Consider the following 19826-nt stretch of genomic DNA (forward strand, 5'->3'; position numbering starts at 1 on the left):
TTGTGGCTGATTAGACCAAGAGCTGGACAATATGGCCAAAAGCCAGTTGAAGAAATTTCATTTCCGTCAATAGAGATATTTATCATAATAAATGTCACATTATTATGTCATGCTATGTTAAGCTATGATGTTCACACGGGTAATGGCGTGATGATGCAGCTGCAGCAGCTCGTGTGTAGTGCGGAACGCTGTGTGTCGTGGTTAATCTGTCCCGACTTGTTTTATCCTTGATGCTGGAAAAGGTGCCACAACTACACGCACCATGGGAATGATTAAGCTGCCAGTTGTCTCTGTCAAACGTGCAAATAGACGAACAGGATTCAGGGAGATTCTGTACACACCTACATAGTAAATAGAAAACAACTGTGTGGCTGCACCTGACTGAAAGTCCCTCCGTTTGTGCCAAACTAGTGAAGCGACACAAAAATCAATTGCCACAAAGTTTATTGCTTTCACAATTTTACCCTTTATAAAGTTATGTACACATAATTCACTCCCATGGTAAATAAAGAGAATATATCCAGAGTGTGGAAAAAGACAAGGGGGGAAAATAAGGCAATAGGATAAAATAAAGCACAACAAATATTTTAAACAGAGAAATTTAAATCATCAAATACATAATATTGATCTTAAGGGATTTGTGTTGATGTCTATATAATATTGTCAGTGATTTATATATACTCATAATTAGAGGTAGGGTTAAAGAAAACATGAAATACTTTGTTTGTACAATTAATGCAATGTGCCAATTGTTGCCAACTGCTCCCTCTGGTGGGATGTCTGTGTATAGCACGTCCTTCACAAAGTGCACGGCACGTCTGAACTCACATTTCAAGGAAGTTTGACTGAATATCTACACCCATTAGTATTAATGTTGAAAATTTAGTAAAACATCAGCCTGATAATATTGATTTTATTACAGAGCAAAGCCTCAAATCAGGATATTATTAGAAACTCAAACACACTTTCAAACTTTCTTTCATTAACTGGTGACATGACCGTGCACAGTGAGCAGGACTTCAGTCGTTGTATTTATGAATAATGTACCACAATCATATCACACTTCTCTACTTATTTTCTGAATCTTGAAAAGGATCTGACTCTCTGGTGCAGTTTTTAATAAGCAACTTAATCACAGCAGAAAATCTTTTGAGTGCAGCCATACTAATTTCTATGAAAAATGCATTTCCACCCACAGGATCGCATTAAAAGTGTCTCGGTGGATCTGAGAAATTAACTGGTCATAAATGCGGGACTTGAAATGTACTTTTTTTGTCGACTATGGGTTGAAAAAAACAAAAGCAAATTGAAGAGTTCTGGAATTTTACATGATCATTACGACCCATTACATGTCTTTAAATAAGGCAACATTCATTACAAGTTACCACACTGCAATTCATTATGAATTAACGTTTTGTGTGGCACCAACCAATGAAATATTTAAGTATTTTTAAAAATCTAGTTTTCCATTGTGAAAACCAGGCTGCAGTCCCTGTTCAAGTTTTAACACACACACATATGTATATATATCAAGTTTAGGCATGCATACAACCCACTGTTGTGTTGTTTTTTTAAATGTCAAATAAAATATCCCGTCTAGGAAGGAAAGAACAGAGAACACAGCATTTGCAAACTCAAATCCCATGAGGTATGTACTAGAAAACCTGTGCACAGACAACACGTCTCCAAATCCCTAATATGCCACTTTAGTAACAACAGCAGAAGTAAGGCAACTATATCAAGGAGTCTTTTTAAAAAGTAGAACTGATCTGGTGAGGACCTCAGTGCTCATCATCCAAAAACAAACTCATTCATGTTTTAACAGTGCATGTGGTTATTTTCGACAATGTGGTAACTTCTGACAGGAAAGTGCTCTCCGATGCATCACAGTTATGTTACAGTGTTTTCTCTGTCAATGTGTCATTACAATCATATCAGAAAAGGACATGGTAATTCAAATTATGTATGTATTTCAGCATCTGCCACCCCCTTTTCTTTTTGTGCTCTTTGGTGTTAAAGTGGGGGCGACACGCTGGTGCAGTGTTTAGAGCGTTCACAGCAAGAAGCTTCTGGGTTTGAACCTGATGGCCAGCGGGAGTCTTTCTGTGTGGACTGTGCGGGTTATTCCCGCGCTTGTGTGGGTTTTCTCCGGGTACTCCGGCTCCTCCCACAGTCCAAAGACATGTAGATTAGGAATTAGATTAATTCAAGACTCTAAAAATTGCCTGTAGCTGTGAATGTGGGCCTGAATGGTTGTTTGCCTCTACAGGCCCCTTTCCACTGGTCTAAAAACCCACAAACGCCACTTACATCAGGCTTTTTCCTGCAATGAGAATAGATATAATCAGCTTTCCCTCCCGGGTGAAATGACTCTGCAGTAGACACAGGTTTTTATCAGCTCCGGCTTCAAACAGCATTGATGGAAACGAGACTCCTGGGTGAATACGCCTCAGCTGTCAGTGTCTTTGTGATGTCAAACATGACGCACCGGGGGAAAAAGAGAGGCAAATGGTTAGGATACAATGGTGATCTGTCCAGGGTGTATCCCGCCTCTCGCTCAATGACAGCTGAGATCAGTAGTGTAGATAATGGTTGGAGAGATGGAGTTACACTGAATAACGGGGGAGATATGAGACTTTACGTTTTAGCCAAATTTTTCTTTTAAATGAAACCATTTCCTACAGTCCACTCAGTCGTCTAGTCAAAGAAAATCTGTTAAATTAATCAAGAAAAATAAACTTCAACCAAAGTTAGTACAAAGTCTCACAGGTTGACTAATTTTAAATATCATGCTCCGATATGAACATGATAGATTTACAATGTAACATACGTATGATGCATCCAATATGCAACGCCTCTGCGATATTATTTCTTGTTTTAAGCAGTGCTTATACCGTAATGGAAAGTAGTTTCAAGAGACATGAATGAATTATTTCTTACATCATTATTTCAAATGAGTTATTGCTATCTGTGCTCAGCATGTGAGGATGAAATGGAGTGCTCTGAGTGAGATCAATTTGTATATCCTGGCTGTACATGTTAGCGCTGAATGGATGTCTACTACCCTGCAGCATTATCTGATGCTGTGCTTCTATTTCAGTCATGCAAGCATCAGTGAACACAGCTTTAAAAAAACAAAAACGCAGCACAATAAATTGATTCCTCTATGGTTTTGATTTTCTCTTCCTGTTCCATCTAACGCATTGGCAAGTACAGCACAGCTGGATCATTTCAAACTTTTGCAACCTTACACATGCGACCAAAGGCCAAAGAAATACACAATTCTCACCCCCCCGAAAAAAAAAAAATCACTGTGTGTTGACCTGGCCAATATGATCCACATGTGAAAGATAATTTAGGTCCCTGTGCAACACAACAGCTTCACAATAAGGCAACAAATCAAACCGCTGTGATTAGTGAGGCTAAGCAATGTCCAGAGAGAAGAGAGTTACTCTATGTTTGAAACTGTTTACCATGAAGACACATTAGAAAAATAATATATTTACCTCAATCTCTAAAATAAAGTTTCTGAAGATGAAAAGACTAAAGAAAACCTCGGAGCTGATGTTGGTTGTGCATGGGGTGACGTTTCTGTCATTCTAAAGTCTCTGCCAGCAACAGTGTATGTGGAAGGGCAACAGTTTAAGGTCCAAGGATACTAAAACGGATTAAATGCATTATGACGAAAGAGAAAACACTATGGTTTAAATAACAGTTCTTGGCCCACTCAGGTATCTGGATGGAAATCACCTCCATATCCACACTAAAAAAACAGAAAGTGAAGGAAGTAATCTGTACTCTTTTTTTCCTATATTTTGTAGTTAATATTAAATCTTAATGAAGCATGTCTCTCACTCAGCCTCTCTGCAGCTCCAGCCACTACCTCTACAATCTACCACCTGGCCGAGCAGTCGTCAACACAGCTTTTTATGCTTCCTCCGGCGCTGTGGGCCTCTTCAGGTCCCGGATCTGCTTAATCAGATAGTTCTTCTCGCCGCAGAACTGCTCGTCTTCGGATCTGTCCGTCTGGAAGTGGCTCAGGAACTCCACCAGTTTGGTCTGGTTCTTCAGCAGTATGTCCAGCACGGGCTGAGTCTTGTTGGGGTTTGCAACGAATACCTTCGAAAGGAGAGAGATGAGGTAAACTAACAATCTGAAATGTTTTTCTGTTCAAATTATGTTGATGACTGTTCTGCCTTTATTTGACAGTTAGTGGAAGAGGGGGGGATGATGGCAAAAGGACCCTGGCTGGACTCTAACCCCGGCCACTATGAAAAGAACTCAGCCTTATTATAAGCTACATATTTAAGCAGGTGAAGATACAAATTCACCCGACAATCTGAAAAGTTTTATCCTAAAATAAAATGGCTTCATCAGTCCAGACTTCTCCATAAACTTTCAATATTTTATGAATTTAACTATCACTCTTTAATTTGAAATTCTATGTGACATTTCAACTTGAATGTTTAAACAATGAATTGACAATGTGTGTGTTCTATTTTCACACCTTGAAGACATGGAACGCTTCAAACTGGATGTTTCGGCTGTTGTCTCTTAACAAGTTCATCATCAGCTTCAAGTTCTCTGCCCGACTGATGTACTTTGTCATGACAGTGAAGTTGTGTCGATCCAGGAGAAGTTCCCCGAGGAGCTGGAAAACAGCGCATCATTAAAAACATGTCAGTAACAGTTGAATCTGCAGCTCAAATTAGAGCCCATCAGTAATTGTGATTTGACAGAGTGCTGGAGCATTCACCTTCAAAGACTGTCGTTTGGTGACATAGTTTTCGGAATGCAGGAGTTTCTCGTACTCTGTAAACACCTGAAGGATAATTTTAAAGTACGTTAAAGCACAGCATGAGCCTGCTTTCAATTAAAGATCAAAAGTCAACAGGAGAAAGCTCACCCTGTCATATTGGTTCTCCAGAAAATCTGCGCACATAATCTTGTGTCTAGTGAGGAGATCCTGAGAGAAAAAAAAAAAGGAGACTTAGATATCAGATAAGAACTGTAAAAACTTTCTAGACAGAAAATATGCCAGTGTACCTTGAATGAGGCGAAAGCGTCTGAGGCAATGTCAAAGGTGGAGAGATCGACGTAATGGAAGAAGCAGTAAAAGTCTTCAGAGAGGAGAACCGTCCGGGCCAAAGGCTCGTGACGCAGGCACTCCCTCAGCATCATTCCACAATTCAGAGCCACCTCGGCACTCTCGTATCTGTGTCGTTAATACATGTCAGGTCCAGGTCAACTAATAAGCCAGTTATACACCACACACTGTCTATGTAACACAAATGAAAACCACTACTCACCAGCCTCATTTGTAGGAAAATCCACTCTTAACACATAACACTGCTAAGTTTTTAGCACTTATACAACATTTATTTTTAGGCCTTATTTTCCAGGATGTATTTTTGATATGGCTGAAAAGAGCTGACTTAACATTGACAGAAGTTAAGAAATCCAGCTGAATGTTCCTCTTCATAAATGAGAAGTTTTTTGGTAAAAAGTGTAAAAACACTGCAGAGGAAATCCATGACACAGGTGGAAATTTGCAAAGAGAGCACTTGATCCACCGACACCAGCCTCTCGGATCATAATGGAGTGTAGACGTTAAACAAGGTTGCTCTTTGAGTACGCGGGACAACTCTGTTTTTTTCTTTTCTTTTTTGGAGCTGTAAAACCAGCACTCAACTCTCACTCTGTTCATCTAAATGTGTAACCCACATGTGAATGCAACAAGTTCATGCTTGTTCCTCTGGGAGTTGTTGAAACACATACTGGGTAATGTAGAAATCACGAGGCATGCTTACGGAAAGTTATCTTAGCACAAAACACAACAACAAAATAATAATTTGAGGGATTTGCTCGTGATATTTACCAGTTATTTAAGAGTAGAATTACCTTTAATGAGAAGATGAACTTACCCTTTAAGAAGCATGAAGAGGATCTGTGGGTGTGTAGAGATGTACTCTACCGTGGGTGTGCGAGTGCCAATCTGACGTCTGACAATATTGCTGAACAAATTAACCACATCCTTCTTCCTCTGTGAGAAACAGAAACACTGAGTCAGTCCGATGAATGGCTGACTGGCTAATGATGATATGCAGAGACATTATCGCTCCTACTGGCAATTTGGTGTCTGCACAGAGCAAATCAATACTTTTTTTTTTTTCATTACACACAAAGTCACAGCAGAGAGAAGCACCTCAAAGTCAATCCTATGCAGGTTGGCAATGAGGGTGATGAGGAGGTCGGTGTTGTACAGCTCCTGTGCGAGCTGAGCCACAGCTTCAGTGTGAGGCTCCTTGTCACCTGTTCCACAGAGCACCTCCTTCAGCGAGGCCAGGCTTTTAGACACCTCATCTGCAACCTTTAAATCGGGGGGAAATAGTTAATGACTACGATCATGAGCTAGTGCTGAGAATAAGAGCCAGATGTCAAACAGCCAGTAAGGGGAGAAATCATTGCTGACCTTCTCACACTTTTTGCTGTCTCCAGGGTCCAGTTTCTCCAAGTACGCCACATTCTCCTTCAAACTCCTCACGTTTTCTGCGGGACTCTTCTGAGACTTACCAAAGGGAAAAGGCATGGCTGCAGAGAGGTGAACCGAGCCCAACAATCTGTGTTGAAATAAAAACACAACACACTTTCAGCAAACTATCCTGTGCAAGTACATGCAACTCCACTTCCTGTACCTCTCTGCATCAGGAAATGGCTGAAATGTCTCACCTGAAGAAAGCGAGAGTGAGGTTAGCTCCACTGTCTGACTGTAACTCGACACTCCCGAGGTAAAAAAACACAATAACAGTTGTTAAGAGCCTAGCAGCGCACACAGCTAGCTGACTTAGCTAACTTTAAACTAGTCAACATCGAGGGCGAAGCGCTGAAGTAACTCTACCACTGTTAGTTTACTCGGGTTTAGTTTGGTTCGTTTCTCAAAGTGAACATGAGCCCAGTTGAGTAAAAACGCTGACTTTCTAAGTGGAACAATGATGTCAGGGGCAAGAAGAAAATGTCAACCCCGCAGCGATGTTCATCAGCAAACTTCAGCTAGCTTGTGACCTAGTTAGCTGTAGCGATAAAACAGGCAAACTAACGAGAGCATGTAGTCAGAGAGCCCCGTGGAAAACACACACAGACGCACACAGACACACACTGCTGGGACATCGAGCTCCGGCTGTCACAGACTCACCGAGTGAACTGTGCTTTTCAGGCTGAAGGAGGCTCAGCGGTGGCTAAAGGTTAGCTAGCAGGCTAGCAAGTTGTCTCCACTTTCTTTTCCCCGCCGCAGCGTCGCTGTGAGCGTCCGGCACGTTATCTGGAGCCGCGGCTGTCTAACCCGAGCTAGCCGACGCTACAAGTGGCTCAAACCGACGACCTTCATCGCTGAGATGTTTCATGAAAAATCTCTCCACTCGTGACCGACTGTCACCTAACTTGCTGGCTGCCTGGTGTCGGTGAGGAGCGGGTCTCTGGGCTGATGTCCTCATAGGTTCTCCTCTGGTGGAGCCTCTCTCTCTCTCCACCCGCAGCTCGGCTCCGGGACACTGGGCGGGATGTGTTCGCCCAACGAAAAACGACTGACACTCGTCTCAGCCTATCACTACAGCCCCAGATAATTACATATGCGGTGACGCCTTCTCCGCTGTAGATGCGCGTGTTTCAGTGCTCGGAGACTCTTCGTACGGGTGGAGAGACTGAGGACTTCACACGAAGCTCCGTCCACCGGACTGCCTTGTAACATAAAGCAAGTGCACCCGAGTTCTCGCGAAAAGATAAAGGCAAATAAGTTGAGTTCAGAAATGTTTTAGGCTTGAAATTAGGCATTTTCATCCTGTGTACAATGTATGCTGTTTAAAACTGTTTCAGTAGTAATATGCATCATATATGTTGGTGTATGCAATTAATCAACTTTTTCAAAAGCTTCAGAGACATCAATACTCTTGGTTATATCTAAACTTATTCAACAAGTGTGTACTTGTGTGTACACAAGTGTGTAAAAACACACTTCTTAAAAATAGGAACAACCATAATCCCGAGGTTTGCTTAGTGCTCGGTGACATGGCCAAAAATGTCATCAAGATAAAAATATCAAGACAAACATTTTCATACTATTCAATATTGATAGTTATCATGATAAGTATCTTCTGATGTCATCTTGTGATATGAGCTTCCAGTTTGTCTTTCACACCAAATCACACTGAAAATCTATTCCTTTTTATACCCATAAGATGCCGACAGCATTCTACCATCATGCATCAGGCACAGTAGGTTCAAATCTCTCATCAGTGTTCGGAACTTTCAGTTACAGTTTCAACTGCTTTTGCATATTTTCTTAGTTATCTCCCAGCAGTACACCACTGTACAGTTTTACACTGTCACCTCTCAAGTCTGTGCTCAGGTCATCCTGTTAATGGGCTAACTTTCACACTTAGTTTTTTTACCCCTGCACCCTCTGTGTTTTGTATGTGAATTTGAACAAATGATCAATTATCAAATCGATGATTTGACTGGTAATCATCAATTTCTATATGATAATCAATCATCAAATGAATTATCTATGTTTGAATAATCAAACTGATTGGTGCTTTGTATTGTTCAAGGCTTTGATGGAAAAACAACAACATAACACATACAACAATTCATTCATTTTGTGACAAACAGATCTGAAATCAGCTCATACATCTCTTATTCTAGTGCAATCATGACATAACAAACATGTTAGTCCAACATGCTCTGCATCTACACGAGGAATCAGAATCGGGTTTTATTGCAAAGCAGGTTGACTCATACATACAGTCACATCTGGTGACCTGAAGCCATGTCTGTTTCAGGGGAAACGATACTTCAAAATTAAAGCCGTGTCCATGAGATATTTATCAGGTAATTCGCTTTCGTTTCCTGCACACACGGCAGACCTCCTGTGCCTTTCCCTTCACACTTAAAACATCTCAACATGCGCACCGCCTACACGCGTCTTACTTTGAAAGCCTCACCCGGAAGTGTCTGCGGTCTGTGACGCTGCAGCTAGCTTGATGCTAGCGTGAAAATCACCACGATCACTAGTGAAGGACGGAGAGAAGCTCAGCGGCCGCCCGGGACACTTTCCCCTCTTTTCCACGGTCTCACCCGTTTAAGAGCCCAGCAGCAGGTGAGGTGTGTTGTGTGTGTCCGCGGCTGTGCGGTAGTTGTTGTGTAGCGTGGCCTGTTGTGCTCTCAGGCCGTATTGGTGTCGTACGAGCCCGGGCTGCTCTCCGCTCACAGCCGCACATCACGTATGGCGCTCTTTACTTCGAAACGACTCGAAAACACCCGCGTCCGTCACGAGATTTCCCCGCAGTTAAAGGGAAATATTCACAGTTCCCCCACTTCCAGTACAAAATACAACATTTCAGCGAGACGTTTTCCTTTCAGAGAGCTACATGGAAGGGCCCGTGGAGAGATTTCAGGGCGTTCATAGTGACAAATGTTTTCACTTACAGCCACTTCATGTTGGAGGAAGACTCAAACACACACACACACCCTTTAATTCAAAACTTTCCACCTTAAATTTCCGCCACTTTTGTTTTATATGGGCTCGTCCACGCTGGCCTCCATCTGTGACGAGGACGAGCAATGCAGGGATGTGACATGAGAGGTGTTTCAGGGGCGATCAGAGGTGTGAATAAAGCCTGGTTGTTGTTATTTACATGCGGAGTGAGCATCGTGTGTGTGTGTGTGTGTCTGTGTGTGTCTGGAGCCGCCGCAGTGAAAAGCCTGGCCCTGCGATCATGGCTGGAATAATGGCTTTATATCAAGGCGTTGCAGCAGCAGCACACACACTGCTATTGTGGTTTATAAAAGAAAACACACTTTCCTTTGAGGCTGACCAAATCCTATTAATCCTCGTGTGTCATGTAAATGCAGCACATGATGGACATCGCAACCACACACCATCTCTGATGACAGCTCTCCTACACTCCACACAACACAATGATGGTTTACAACCAGTCGTATTGGATTTCGAAGGAACGTGTGAATTATTGCACATCTGAAGCAAATCGTTTAAAATAAAATGTAGATGCTGATCACAACAGGCAACATAGTCTAAAATTGCAAATTTGAAAAGTATATATTTTTTATAGAATTGGGGGCAGACATGTGGCAGAATATGGGAAGAGAGTGAATATAGGGTTTGTTAAAAAACATATGTTTTTTTTAAATATATTTAAAAGTATAGCTTGTGTGTGTGTGTTCACTGCTGCTCAAATCAGGCAATACAGTTATAAACTTCAAATTTACATCTCAATAATAGATTTTCTGTAGAGAGGTGGGATGGTAACGTATAAGTAGTAAATACTACTAAAAAGAATAAAAGCGATAAAACATAAACAAAGACTAGGGCTGCGAGCAGCACTGTGCGGGCCCTAGCACTTGCGACCTTAGGATCTGATGAGGCCGCAGAGGAGGGGGAACAGGGACCGGGCGAAACGGCTCCATTTTGCGTGTGGTTTGTGCATCGGGGGAAGGATAAACACGTCACTTCCATCATCCATCACGTGGCGCTAGACCACACCTACTAATCACACATTACGGTCCACGCCATCAAGTGAAGACCACACAGTAACATTTTTATGTAAATCGAATTAAAGTTGTAAAACGAGGCTTACTTCCTGTTGCAAGTAGGTGGCGCCATCACTACAACCAGACTTATAGATCTGTTCAGGTCGGGGCTCTGATGAAGCCTGAGCAATTTGGGGTCGATTGGACAATGTGCAGTGAAGTTAAAAAAAACTTCCTGTTTCAGGATGAATCAGTAGATGGCGATCTACTGTTTTTTTTTTTTACCCTGAGTTAATATTGACATATGGAGCTGTTCCAGCACTGGACACTGATCTTGTGACAAAATGTTGTCCTTTGTTGACTTTTATGTGCTGATAGGACAATGCGCAGAGGAGTTATAATAAATCCCTCTTTTTTGGCAATCATCAGACTTTGATGCCACGCCACGGTCACACCGTGTGACGTACACTAAAACTTTTAATACATTTTTATCTCCATAGAGTTGAGATGACACTCACTGAATTTAAAGTTGATCTGATGAAAGCTCTAGGAGGAGTTTGTCAAAATACAACATTTGTAAATGGTAAAAAATGGCCACTTAATTCAAAATGGCTGACTTCCTGTTTGGTCTATCGATCCAAGAGGGTTTTTTGTTCTTTATGAAATGACACATTTTTCTACCAATTTTTGTACATGTCGGACAATCGTGGTGCTGATGTTTTGCCAGCCCCATTCCTTAAAAACATATGAATGTCTTCGGGGGGGGTGCTGTTATTACATGTAGTTTTAGGGACATGAACAAAGTACACAGCGACAAATTTAAATTTGATGCCACGTCACTAACACGGTGTTCGACAAAAACTCACAGTTTTGATTAGACTTCATCATCAATGTCTTGAGACCATTCTGACAAAGTCTGACATGGTTTTGGTCAATGGACGAGGAGGAGTACAACAAAGTGTAAGACGTGCAAAAAACAAGATATTTCCTGTTGCCACCAGGGGGCGCTGTGATTTTAAGTCATGATTTCTGTGTAGATGTCATCAAAATGGACGACTTCCTGTTGCGTTTATCAAATTGGTGCCGAGGACTTTTTTTTTTTCATCCGGTCATGATACACGTGTGTACCAAATTTCGGGAAGATTGGTTAAACCAAACGGAATTGCTGCGTTAGGGGGCGCAGTTGAGCCATTTTGCCACACCCATTTCGAATTGCTACAGAATATGTACATTTTCAAGCCATCAAAAATGCGATTCATTTTACTGAATAATCAAACGAAAAGCAAAAGGGCATTCGCATTGTTGGTGCTCGGGCCCTGATAAAATGACGACATCACATGTATATGGGGGTTTGTCTGTAATTATAAGGTGTGCGTGCGCGTGTGCGTGTGCGTGTGTGTGTTTGCATCAGATCTGGTCCTCCAGCTTCTGTTGATCTCCCTCTCTGTCTGTTTAATCTGATTTAGTTGTGGGATGACTGGTGGATGTAGCTAATTGCTGGCCTGTAGTGGGTTGATAATGTCTCTTAATCCATGACACATCAACAACATCCTCGACTACCTTCCTAAAACTTCATCAATTCTCCCCAAATTCTGGTATTGATCAGCAATACACATATTCTGTAGATATTATTTTTCACTACAGGCCCCAAGATACTCTGGAGTTAGAACACAATGAAACAGGGTGCAGAGTTTTCTATAAATTACATCAACACTTAACAAAAACAACATGTGAGATAATCACACTGCAAATCAGAAACCTCACAGACACAACTTCTACTGGAGGTTTTAATTTGCGGCACACATACAGATCATCTGAGGCATTGTGGGGACATTTGAGAGAAATAAGCCATTAGTGTGTTTAGAAAGTCTTAGATCTTTTATTTGAAGTCATTAATAATGAGATCAAAATAAAGATGTTGAAATGGTTCAAAGTTATCCTCATTATTTATGTGTTTTTTTGTTGTTTTTTCATTAGATTCTTGGGCAAACAAAAAAAGCCTCTGGCCATGTCGGGACAGAAGAAAGTAGCTGCAGCACGGCTGCTTAAATGTGCCTTCTGCAGAACCAACAGAGACAAGGAGTGTGGCAAGTTGCTGTTGTCTGACAGCCAGAAGGTGGCAGCCCACCATAAGTGCATGGTGAGGAAAGCACACACAGTAGTTCTCAACCCCTTCACCTGAGATTCTTCAAGCTAAAGTCATGCATACGACACTACCTGTCACATATGCAGAATTGTGAACAGTTATGTCGAAAAGAAAGTGTGGATTTTGAATTTTGATGTTGTTTCAGCTGCTTATAAGAAGAAGATGACAAAAATCCTAACATTTACAAAGCCCAAAAAAATAAATATAATGTATCCATTCAGAATAAATATGTATATATCATAAATAATCTGGAAATCCTTGAAATAGCCCCCTGGTTGATGCTGAGTTAAGAAAACACTGCTACACACCCTCTGACACCCTCTTTCAATAAAACTGTCAAAAGTATGAAATGTAAGATTGTAAGTGTGTTAGAGTGAAATCAGCTCCGACGGCACGATCTGATGTCAGTAAAACTTGTAAAACTAATGTTAACCATTAGTCTGCTGGGAAATAATGCATCATAAGTGGCAAACGAAAATTAATTTGCTAAAAATAGGTTATTGGAACCCACAAGAAAATATTATAAATATAAAATATATTATCAGAATTAATTAGACAACATTTATTCAAGGGGAAGTGTTTAGAAAAAGACCATTGAATAATAGTTTTGATATTTTTCCCTGTGTAGCTGTTCTCCTCCGCTCTGGTCACATCTCACTCAGACAGTGAAAACATCGGCGGATTCTCCATTGAGGATGTGAAGAAGGAGATCAAGAGGGGGAACAAACTGGTAAGTGCCTGCTGCTCCTCTTAATGAAGCATTACTAAGTCAAGGAGAACTGAATTGTGTAAGGCCACAGAGCTTCTGTGACGTGAAAGCTAAACATTTTAAATGACTCATTCAAATGAAATTGAGCGTATTTATGTGGATATTTGTGATTAGGATGCACGCGTGATTTTACACACTGCTTAGTGATGCCACCAGAGTGTGGACCTATGTCTTCAATGTTAAGTTTTCTCAGTGTGTCGGGGTGTGTTCAGTCTTTTCTTTGCAGTCCTGGTGTGTATGTGTGCATGTTTATAGGAGTTTCCTACAGAGGAGAGAGAGATTGATGCTATTATGAGCATCATGTTAAAGTAGGGAATCAGTCCATCCCTTATCTATACTGCTTATCCTTTTGAGGGTTGGTGTGGAGCAGGAACCAATCCCAGCTGACGTTAAGGTGTACACTCTGGAGAGGTCGCCAGCGTATCACAGGACTGACATTAAAGACAAACAACCATTCACTTTCACATTCACACCTACTGGTAATTGAGAGTCTCCGATTAACCTGCACGTCTTTGTGAGCCCCCGGCTGGTCGTTAGGTTTGAACCCAGAACCTTCTTGATGTGAGACGACACCACCACTGCTGCTTCTGTGGGGCAAATAAATAATCAGCTTTTGTTATTATTTTAGGATATAATATCTAGATTAATGCATACAATCAACACGTTGTGATTCATTCCTCATATTGAAAAACTGTTGAATTAGGACTCTGATGCTAACGTGCAATTTAGTCTAAGTAGCAACATTTCATGTATCAGTTTTACAAATTGTACATTACATTTCACAGTGGTTTCACCAGCCTGTGCCACGGTTATGTGTTTACTTAAAGTCATGTGCCTATATGTAGTTGTTGTTTTCTTTCTTCCTTTTAACATACACATGTGTTTTTTTAATTATAAAACCAATAAAACACAATTAATAATGATTAATACTGCAAATGTATTTTTGCATAAATGTAAATGTTTTCATTCTGATTCATTTAAAGATTTTTGCAGCTTTTTTTCTGCTACTATATGAACTTCTGTGCTTCGCTGCCATTTTCACTGCTGCATTTCATTTGTTTTTCCTCAATAAATGTGTCGGCGGCATGATATCTGTATATGGACTTAGCAGACAATTGTGTCTGTTTGAATTACTATTCTGATCCACATGTCAAAATTTCACGTTATTAACTGAGTGAGGACGCTCTTCAAGTGAACATTCATGTTTGGGAAACAGCATGTGCTCAGCTTCTTTTTTTTTTCTCCTTTCCCCCTCAGACGTGTTCTTCCTGTCACCGGCCGGGTGCTACTATCGGCTGCGACGTGAAGACCTGTCGGAGGACGTATCACTATTACTGTGCCATAAAGGACAAAGCTCAAATCAACGAGAATCCCTCACAAGGGATTTACCTGTAAGTCAATCTGTGTTTGGACGCTCAATCAATCATGACGTGAAGAAAGATATTTTTAATCTGTTCATTTTATCCTCATTTCTTTGCATCTGTGTGTTGGTAGTGTTTACTGTCGCAAACACCGAGATGATTCTCTGGACGACATTCAAGGTAGAGTCCACTCAAACATGTGTTATACTGTTATTATTGGATCTATTTTCCTTTTCAGTTACAAGACATATTACACACATTATTAACGCTTATATCCGATGAATTAGGGTTGTTTCCAATGTTATTTACCATAAGTTATTTCTATTGTCTTGTTTAAATCGTATTGTGATTTGTGTTGCAGTAATAAATACTAACAATACCACAAAATGCGCTCTTACAGCGACAAGTAGAACCAGACTGATGTGAATTTTCAGGCGGCAAAACTGATATTTCTGACGATTTTTGGAGGAAAACGATAAAATTGCTACGATAGGATTCCTTTATGACAATTTTTTTTTTATTCGAGGCTTGATATTTTAGTCTGACCATAAACAATTATAAATGGAGAAGACAAATGCAACCAAATGTATAAAATTTGAATTAAAAATGTGAATTTTAAAATGTGTGCATATTGGCAAAGATTAACACTGATGCCAAAGTTGTCATGAATAACACATCAACTTTACTTTGATACATTTTAGTTTGGTTAAACTTGGTTGTTGGTTTGTCAGCAGATGAAGAGGGAGGTGTGGCCAATGAGTCAGACTCGTCACCTCCACAGAGCAGAGGCAGAGGAAGGTTTGAGAAGGTGAGAGCCAGGGCGGGCTCTCGTGGCCAATCAGAAGACACCCGCTCCACCTCCTCACAGGCTGCAGACGAGGAGAGCTCCTCCCATGTAAGGCAGCACGCTCGTTCTTCGAAGCAGTCTGGGAAATTCACCTGAATGGTGTGTTGGCTGTATTGTACTGAGTTTTGTTCTGTCTGTTGTAGCGGGACAGGTCACCTCTCCGGACCAGCCCAGGAGATGGCGGCCAGCGCTGTGGCTTTTGTCATGCTGGTGAGGAAGAGAACGCAACAAGGGGCATGCTTCACACCGATAACTCCAAGAAAGTGGCTGCACACTACAAGTGCATGGTAAGATGAAGTTTGTAAGAGCATGTGTTTGTGTCACACACTGTCCGTAAATTTGCACATATATCAATTTTACTCTGTAATCTGATCCCTGGCAGCTTTTTTCATCGGGGACAGTCCAGCTGACGACAACATCGCGCGCTGAGTTTGGAAACTTTGAAGTGAAAACAGTCATCCAGGAAATCAAGCGAGGGAAAAGAATGGTAGGACAATTTATTTTGAAAGATGCTTTGAAATGTAGTTTCATCATTAAAATCAATTGGTTGGCTTGTTTTTCCAGAAATGTACTCTGTGCACTCAGCTGGGAGCCACCATTGGCTGTGAAATCAAAGCATGTGTGAAGACCTACCACTATCACTGCGGACTGCAGGACAAAGCCAAGTACATCGAAAACATGGCACGCGGCATCTACAAGTGAGCTCAGCCTCTACAGACAAACACTTTCACTTCACTATAAAAACATTCATTTATAACCTATTTTTACATTCAGACTTTTCTCTTCATATATCCAGTAATTGCTGCCACACAATTGCTTGATACTAAGTTTTACATATGAACATATGTTCATTTTGTCAGCTATTTCAAGCCTGGGTTATTTACTGGGTTTTTTATTTTATTCAAACTCAAGCAAACCTGCTTCAAATGAGATTTAATCCAATAGATTTTAACAATTTAGTCTGGAAAGATGCAACAATATTACAAAACACATAGCATCTTAACTCTTGAAAAACAAGCCAATCAGAACAAAGAGAATCCTTCACCATTAAAAAGAATCTTAAAATGGGGCGACCCTATAGCTGTATTGTAAGGACACTTGTTCCTTAAGCAGCATGTCCCTGGTTAGACTTCTGGACGCCCAGACCCTTTACAGGTCCCTCCCCTACACTCTCACCCAGCTTCCTGTCTCTCCTTTATCAAAATAAAGGTAAAATGCCAGAATATACATATACTTTAGAAAGAACCTTGTGCAGCAGCCAGGCAGTAAATCCTCCCTGAAACTACTTAAACCATCTTCTACATTGTATGCTGTACATGTTAACCTGTAGATGGCAGAAATAGACTACATTTAGCTTTCACAGACCAGTTCCTGAAATGCTTATGGAAAGCAGCTGAATTTCAGTGAAACTAAATCCCCGTCTGTAAACAATATAGTCAATTCCTGTTGTTGTGAGATGCTAATAAATAATGTTACACCACTCATTAGCTTCTTTCAGACATGCACTGAACCCCAGAGATATTTCTCTGCAGGGGCTGCATGTACAAATGCAAAATGTCTGCGTGAGAGCCTCCAAAGTTTCAGCAGACTATTTCCGCCTGGCCCCTGAGTGTAAAGTCTGGAGAAAGTCCAGAGTAACTCATGTGTCCCCCGCAGGATTCACTGCGAGCGAGTGTGGGGGTTGATGAAGTTCCTTACACGCAACAGACCCAAAAATTCAAAAAACTAAAAGAAACCAAATATCTCAGGATGAAAAAGCAGAGCCACACATGTAGAAGACACAGACAGAGATGTCAAGAGAGTTTGTGGTGATAAGAGCCGATGCCTGTGTCAATATGATGCAAACAAAAACATGTGATCTCCGCAGCAGAATTAATACGTCACGTCCTGTCTCTGCCTACTGGGCCACCCCTGGCCTGAATCCTGCGGAGAATCTCCCACTGCGTTGTTCATGTGTGAAATCAACCTCTGGAGAAAGTCCAGATCTAATTCTCTCTGGAGGTCCTCCAGAGGACATCTCTGAAAGCAGCTATTAAAACATTGTGTAAAAACCTCATAGATTACCTTTAATACCAATTCTGCACCACTTCACAGAAACGCATCAGAAACTACAACTAATATCTTTGTATTACTGTATTTTGTGTGTGTGTGTCTGTGTATTTTAGACTGTACTGTAAGAACCACAGTGGGAATGAGGAGAGGGATGAGGAAGATGAGGAACGAGAGAATCGCAGCAGAGAGAGGGCAGCTATCGACCATGGAGGAACACCGGCAACGCAAGTTAACGGCAATTAGGTTGTTATACAAAAACTGTTGTTAAGATTCTTGAATTGTCCTTAGGTGAAATATGAGGATGAATAAAAAAAGATTTGTAAAGTTTTTGTCATGTGTTTTTTACAGGTAGTTCTGATGGATGTGATGTTTGGAGAAAACTGCAGAACTCACAAGCGAGGGAGAGATATTTTTTATACTGAATCTTAGCCTACTCACAAAGTCGTGGTCTTCAGCTCCCACGAGTCCTTCACACAATTTCTTCCAGTAAACTGACTCGATGTCCCCAGCGTGCAACAGACGTGTTCTTTGTGAAATCCTGTTTTTAGTTGTCTGGACGAGCTTTTCACAGACCGGTGGTACTGAGCAGAGCACGGGGGGGCTGCTAGTGGATCATGAAACACCATGGCTAAACTTTAGCGAGAGTCCATCATGGACTCAGTCTCAAACACGCGAACAATTGCAGTGAATAAGAGCTGAAGTTTTGATTGTCACTCAGTGCCCAGGTCCCCCCAGATTACATGACCCACACTTGCTGAAAGTGGACACATTCTTCCTATTCCTTAGCTTCTGAAGGACTCACTTTTAAGAGGGGTCTGTTTGTTACTAGTCTCACTATGAAGTTGTGCCGTTTGATTACCTTGTTTCTGTAATCATGTCTTAAGAATACTCTTCATGTTAGCCTTTCTTTCTTGATATGTAATATTTTGCTACTGTATTATTATCATGAGTCATTTTGGATATCTGGATTTCGGACAGTCACTATTACAGGTTTTGCCAGCATGCACTTGGATTTACCCACTGTTAAAGGTGGCATTTTTTTATTTAGCTGTTAAAGGGCAAAGTAGAGCTCTTTAGAAGAGTTGGCTTGACTTTGTTTGATGTACTGTTGACTTGTATCTCTACAAATGTATCCATGAATGATTGGAAATAGAAAATATTTTTATTTTACACATTTACTGAGTGAGTCTTTCATTTCATTTGAAAGTGTGTCCATAGGGTACACCAAGCAGAAAGCAGTCCTCTGGCAGGTCGAGGTTTGAAGAGGGAGGAAAGTCACAGGCTGTAAGGTCATGAAGTGAGACCGTGCAGTCATGCAAGACTACCTCAGCTCTACTCTCCATTTATAGTAAAAGCCTCTTATGCATTCATTTGGAATATTTACTCTGCAGTTATTTACTTGGTGTACATTTAATTGAATTTATATTTTATATATAAACCATTCATCCAATACTGTACAATTTAAAAACAAAGAAAAGTAGAACAAATTTACTAAATACAAATACTACAATGGCAGTCAGTGGATTTCATACCTCTGCAATGGCCCAACAGTCCCCTAATGAAATAAGACATTTAAATTCACTACATCCAGATTTTTATTTTGAGCTTCGCCTAATGGCACACACTCATAAATATCAGACCCCTAAACACGCCTGATTCTTTTTTTCCCAAAGATCCATCAATTATTCTCTGAGGAAAAATGAAAATTTTGAAAAACACCCATCTATCAATGTTAAAAAAAGTGATCCACTCCCCGATCTGCATCAAAATTAAATGGGTCCCTACTTTGGCCATGTCCCAGCCCTCCACAGAATTTCATTTAAATCACTTAAGAAGTTCTTGCCTAATCCTGTCAACTAACCGATGGAAAAAGTGAATAAAAACAACTTGAGGATACTCAAAAGCCTAAAAAATGATTTACTTTACCCCTCAACTTCGACCAGAAGCAGCTGGTCAAAGGATCCAAGAGATCTGAGAGTGGAAAGACTCAGTGCAGCAAACTAAAAGTCAAACCATGACTATACTAACATTTCTGTTAAAGCCTTTGGTAATCGAGGTGCAGGCATTATAAATAGGGAACAGAGCTTTCATTAGTAAAACTTAAGATTG

General features: G+C 40.9%; 2 protein-coding genes across 5 annotated transcripts; one reads left to right on the plus strand and one right to left on the minus strand.

Moving 5' to 3' along the window:
- Positions 1 to 427: 427 nt before the first annotated feature.
- Positions 428 to 7589, minus strand: cab39l1 (calcium binding protein 39, like 1). 2 transcript variants are annotated; one of them, XR_004615333.1, is made up of 10 exons: positions 7193 to 7546; positions 6473 to 6620; positions 6206 to 6370; positions 5925 to 6043; positions 5047 to 5215; positions 4907 to 4966; positions 4757 to 4822; positions 4508 to 4651; positions 2157 to 4119; positions 428 to 2103 (listed from the first exon to the last, which is right to left on the minus strand). XR_004615333.1 is itself a non-coding variant. In XM_034599055.1 (9 exons), the coding sequence occupies exons 2-9, from the start codon at positions 6587 to 6589 to the stop codon at positions 3928 to 3930; spliced, it is 1032 nt and encodes a 343-aa protein (XP_034454946.1). In that variant the 5' UTR covers positions 6590 to 6620; positions 7193 to 7589; the 3' UTR covers positions 898 to 3927. The 2 variants fall into 2 exon arrangements, 1 of the variants encoding a protein (XP_034454946.1); XM_034599055.1 differs by having other exon boundaries at positions 898 to 4119; positions 7193 to 7589.
- Positions 7590 to 8971: 1382 nt separating this feature from the next.
- phf6 (PHD finger protein 6) lies at positions 8972 to 18899 on the plus strand. 3 transcript variants are annotated; one of them, XM_034599051.1, is made up of 11 exons: positions 8972 to 9151; positions 12520 to 12682; positions 13317 to 13418; positions 14715 to 14848; positions 14952 to 14998; positions 15550 to 15713; positions 15809 to 15952; positions 16048 to 16152; positions 16230 to 16363; positions 17831 to 17960; positions 18066 to 18899. In XM_034599051.1, exons 2-10 carry the CDS (start codon positions 12551 to 12553, stop codon positions 17958 to 17960), a joined length of 1092 nt encoding a protein of 363 aa, XP_034454942.1. In that variant the 5' UTR covers positions 8972 to 9151; positions 12520 to 12550; the 3' UTR covers positions 18066 to 18899. The 3 variants fall into 3 exon arrangements, with proteins under 3 accessions (XP_034454942.1, XP_034454945.1, XP_034454943.1); XM_034599054.1 differs by having other exon boundaries at positions 8998 to 9151; positions 15553 to 15713; XM_034599052.1 differs by having other exon boundaries at positions 9004 to 9156.
- Positions 18900 to 19826: the final 927 nt, after the last annotated feature.

This window comes from Hippoglossus hippoglossus, chromosome 10 (assembly GCF_009819705.1).
Source record: "Hippoglossus hippoglossus isolate fHipHip1 chromosome 10, fHipHip1.pri, whole genome shotgun sequence".
In the NCBI taxonomy this organism is placed as follows: domain Eukaryota; kingdom Metazoa; phylum Chordata; class Actinopteri; order Pleuronectiformes; family Pleuronectidae; genus Hippoglossus; species Hippoglossus hippoglossus.

Bases quoted from the DNA above. Each gene is read 5' to 3' on its own strand.
- cab39l1 (XM_034599055.1), bottom strand. From the start codon at position 6,589: ATGCCTTTTCCCTTTGGTAAGTCTCAGAAGAGTCCCGCAGAAAACGTG. The intron at 6,371-6,472 runs GTCAGCAATGAT...CCCGATTTAAAG, and splicing joins ACAGCAAAAAGTGTGAGAAG to GTTGCAGATGAGGTGTCTAA. The intron at 5,216-5,924 runs GTAAGTTCATCT...TTAACGACACAG, and splicing joins CTCTTCATGCTTCTTAAAGG to ATACGAGAGTGCCGAGGTGG.
- phf6 (XM_034599051.1), top strand. From the start codon at position 12,551: ATGTCGGGACAGAAGAAAGTAGCTGCAGCACGGCTGCTTAAATGTGCC. The intron at 15,953-16,047 runs GTAAGATGAAGT...GATCCCTGGCAG, and splicing joins CTGCACACTACAAGTGCATG to CTTTTTTCATCGGGGACAGT. The intron at 16,364-17,830 runs GTGAGCTCAGCC...TGTGTATTTTAG, and splicing joins ATGGCACGCGGCATCTACAA to ACTGTACTGTAAGAACCACA.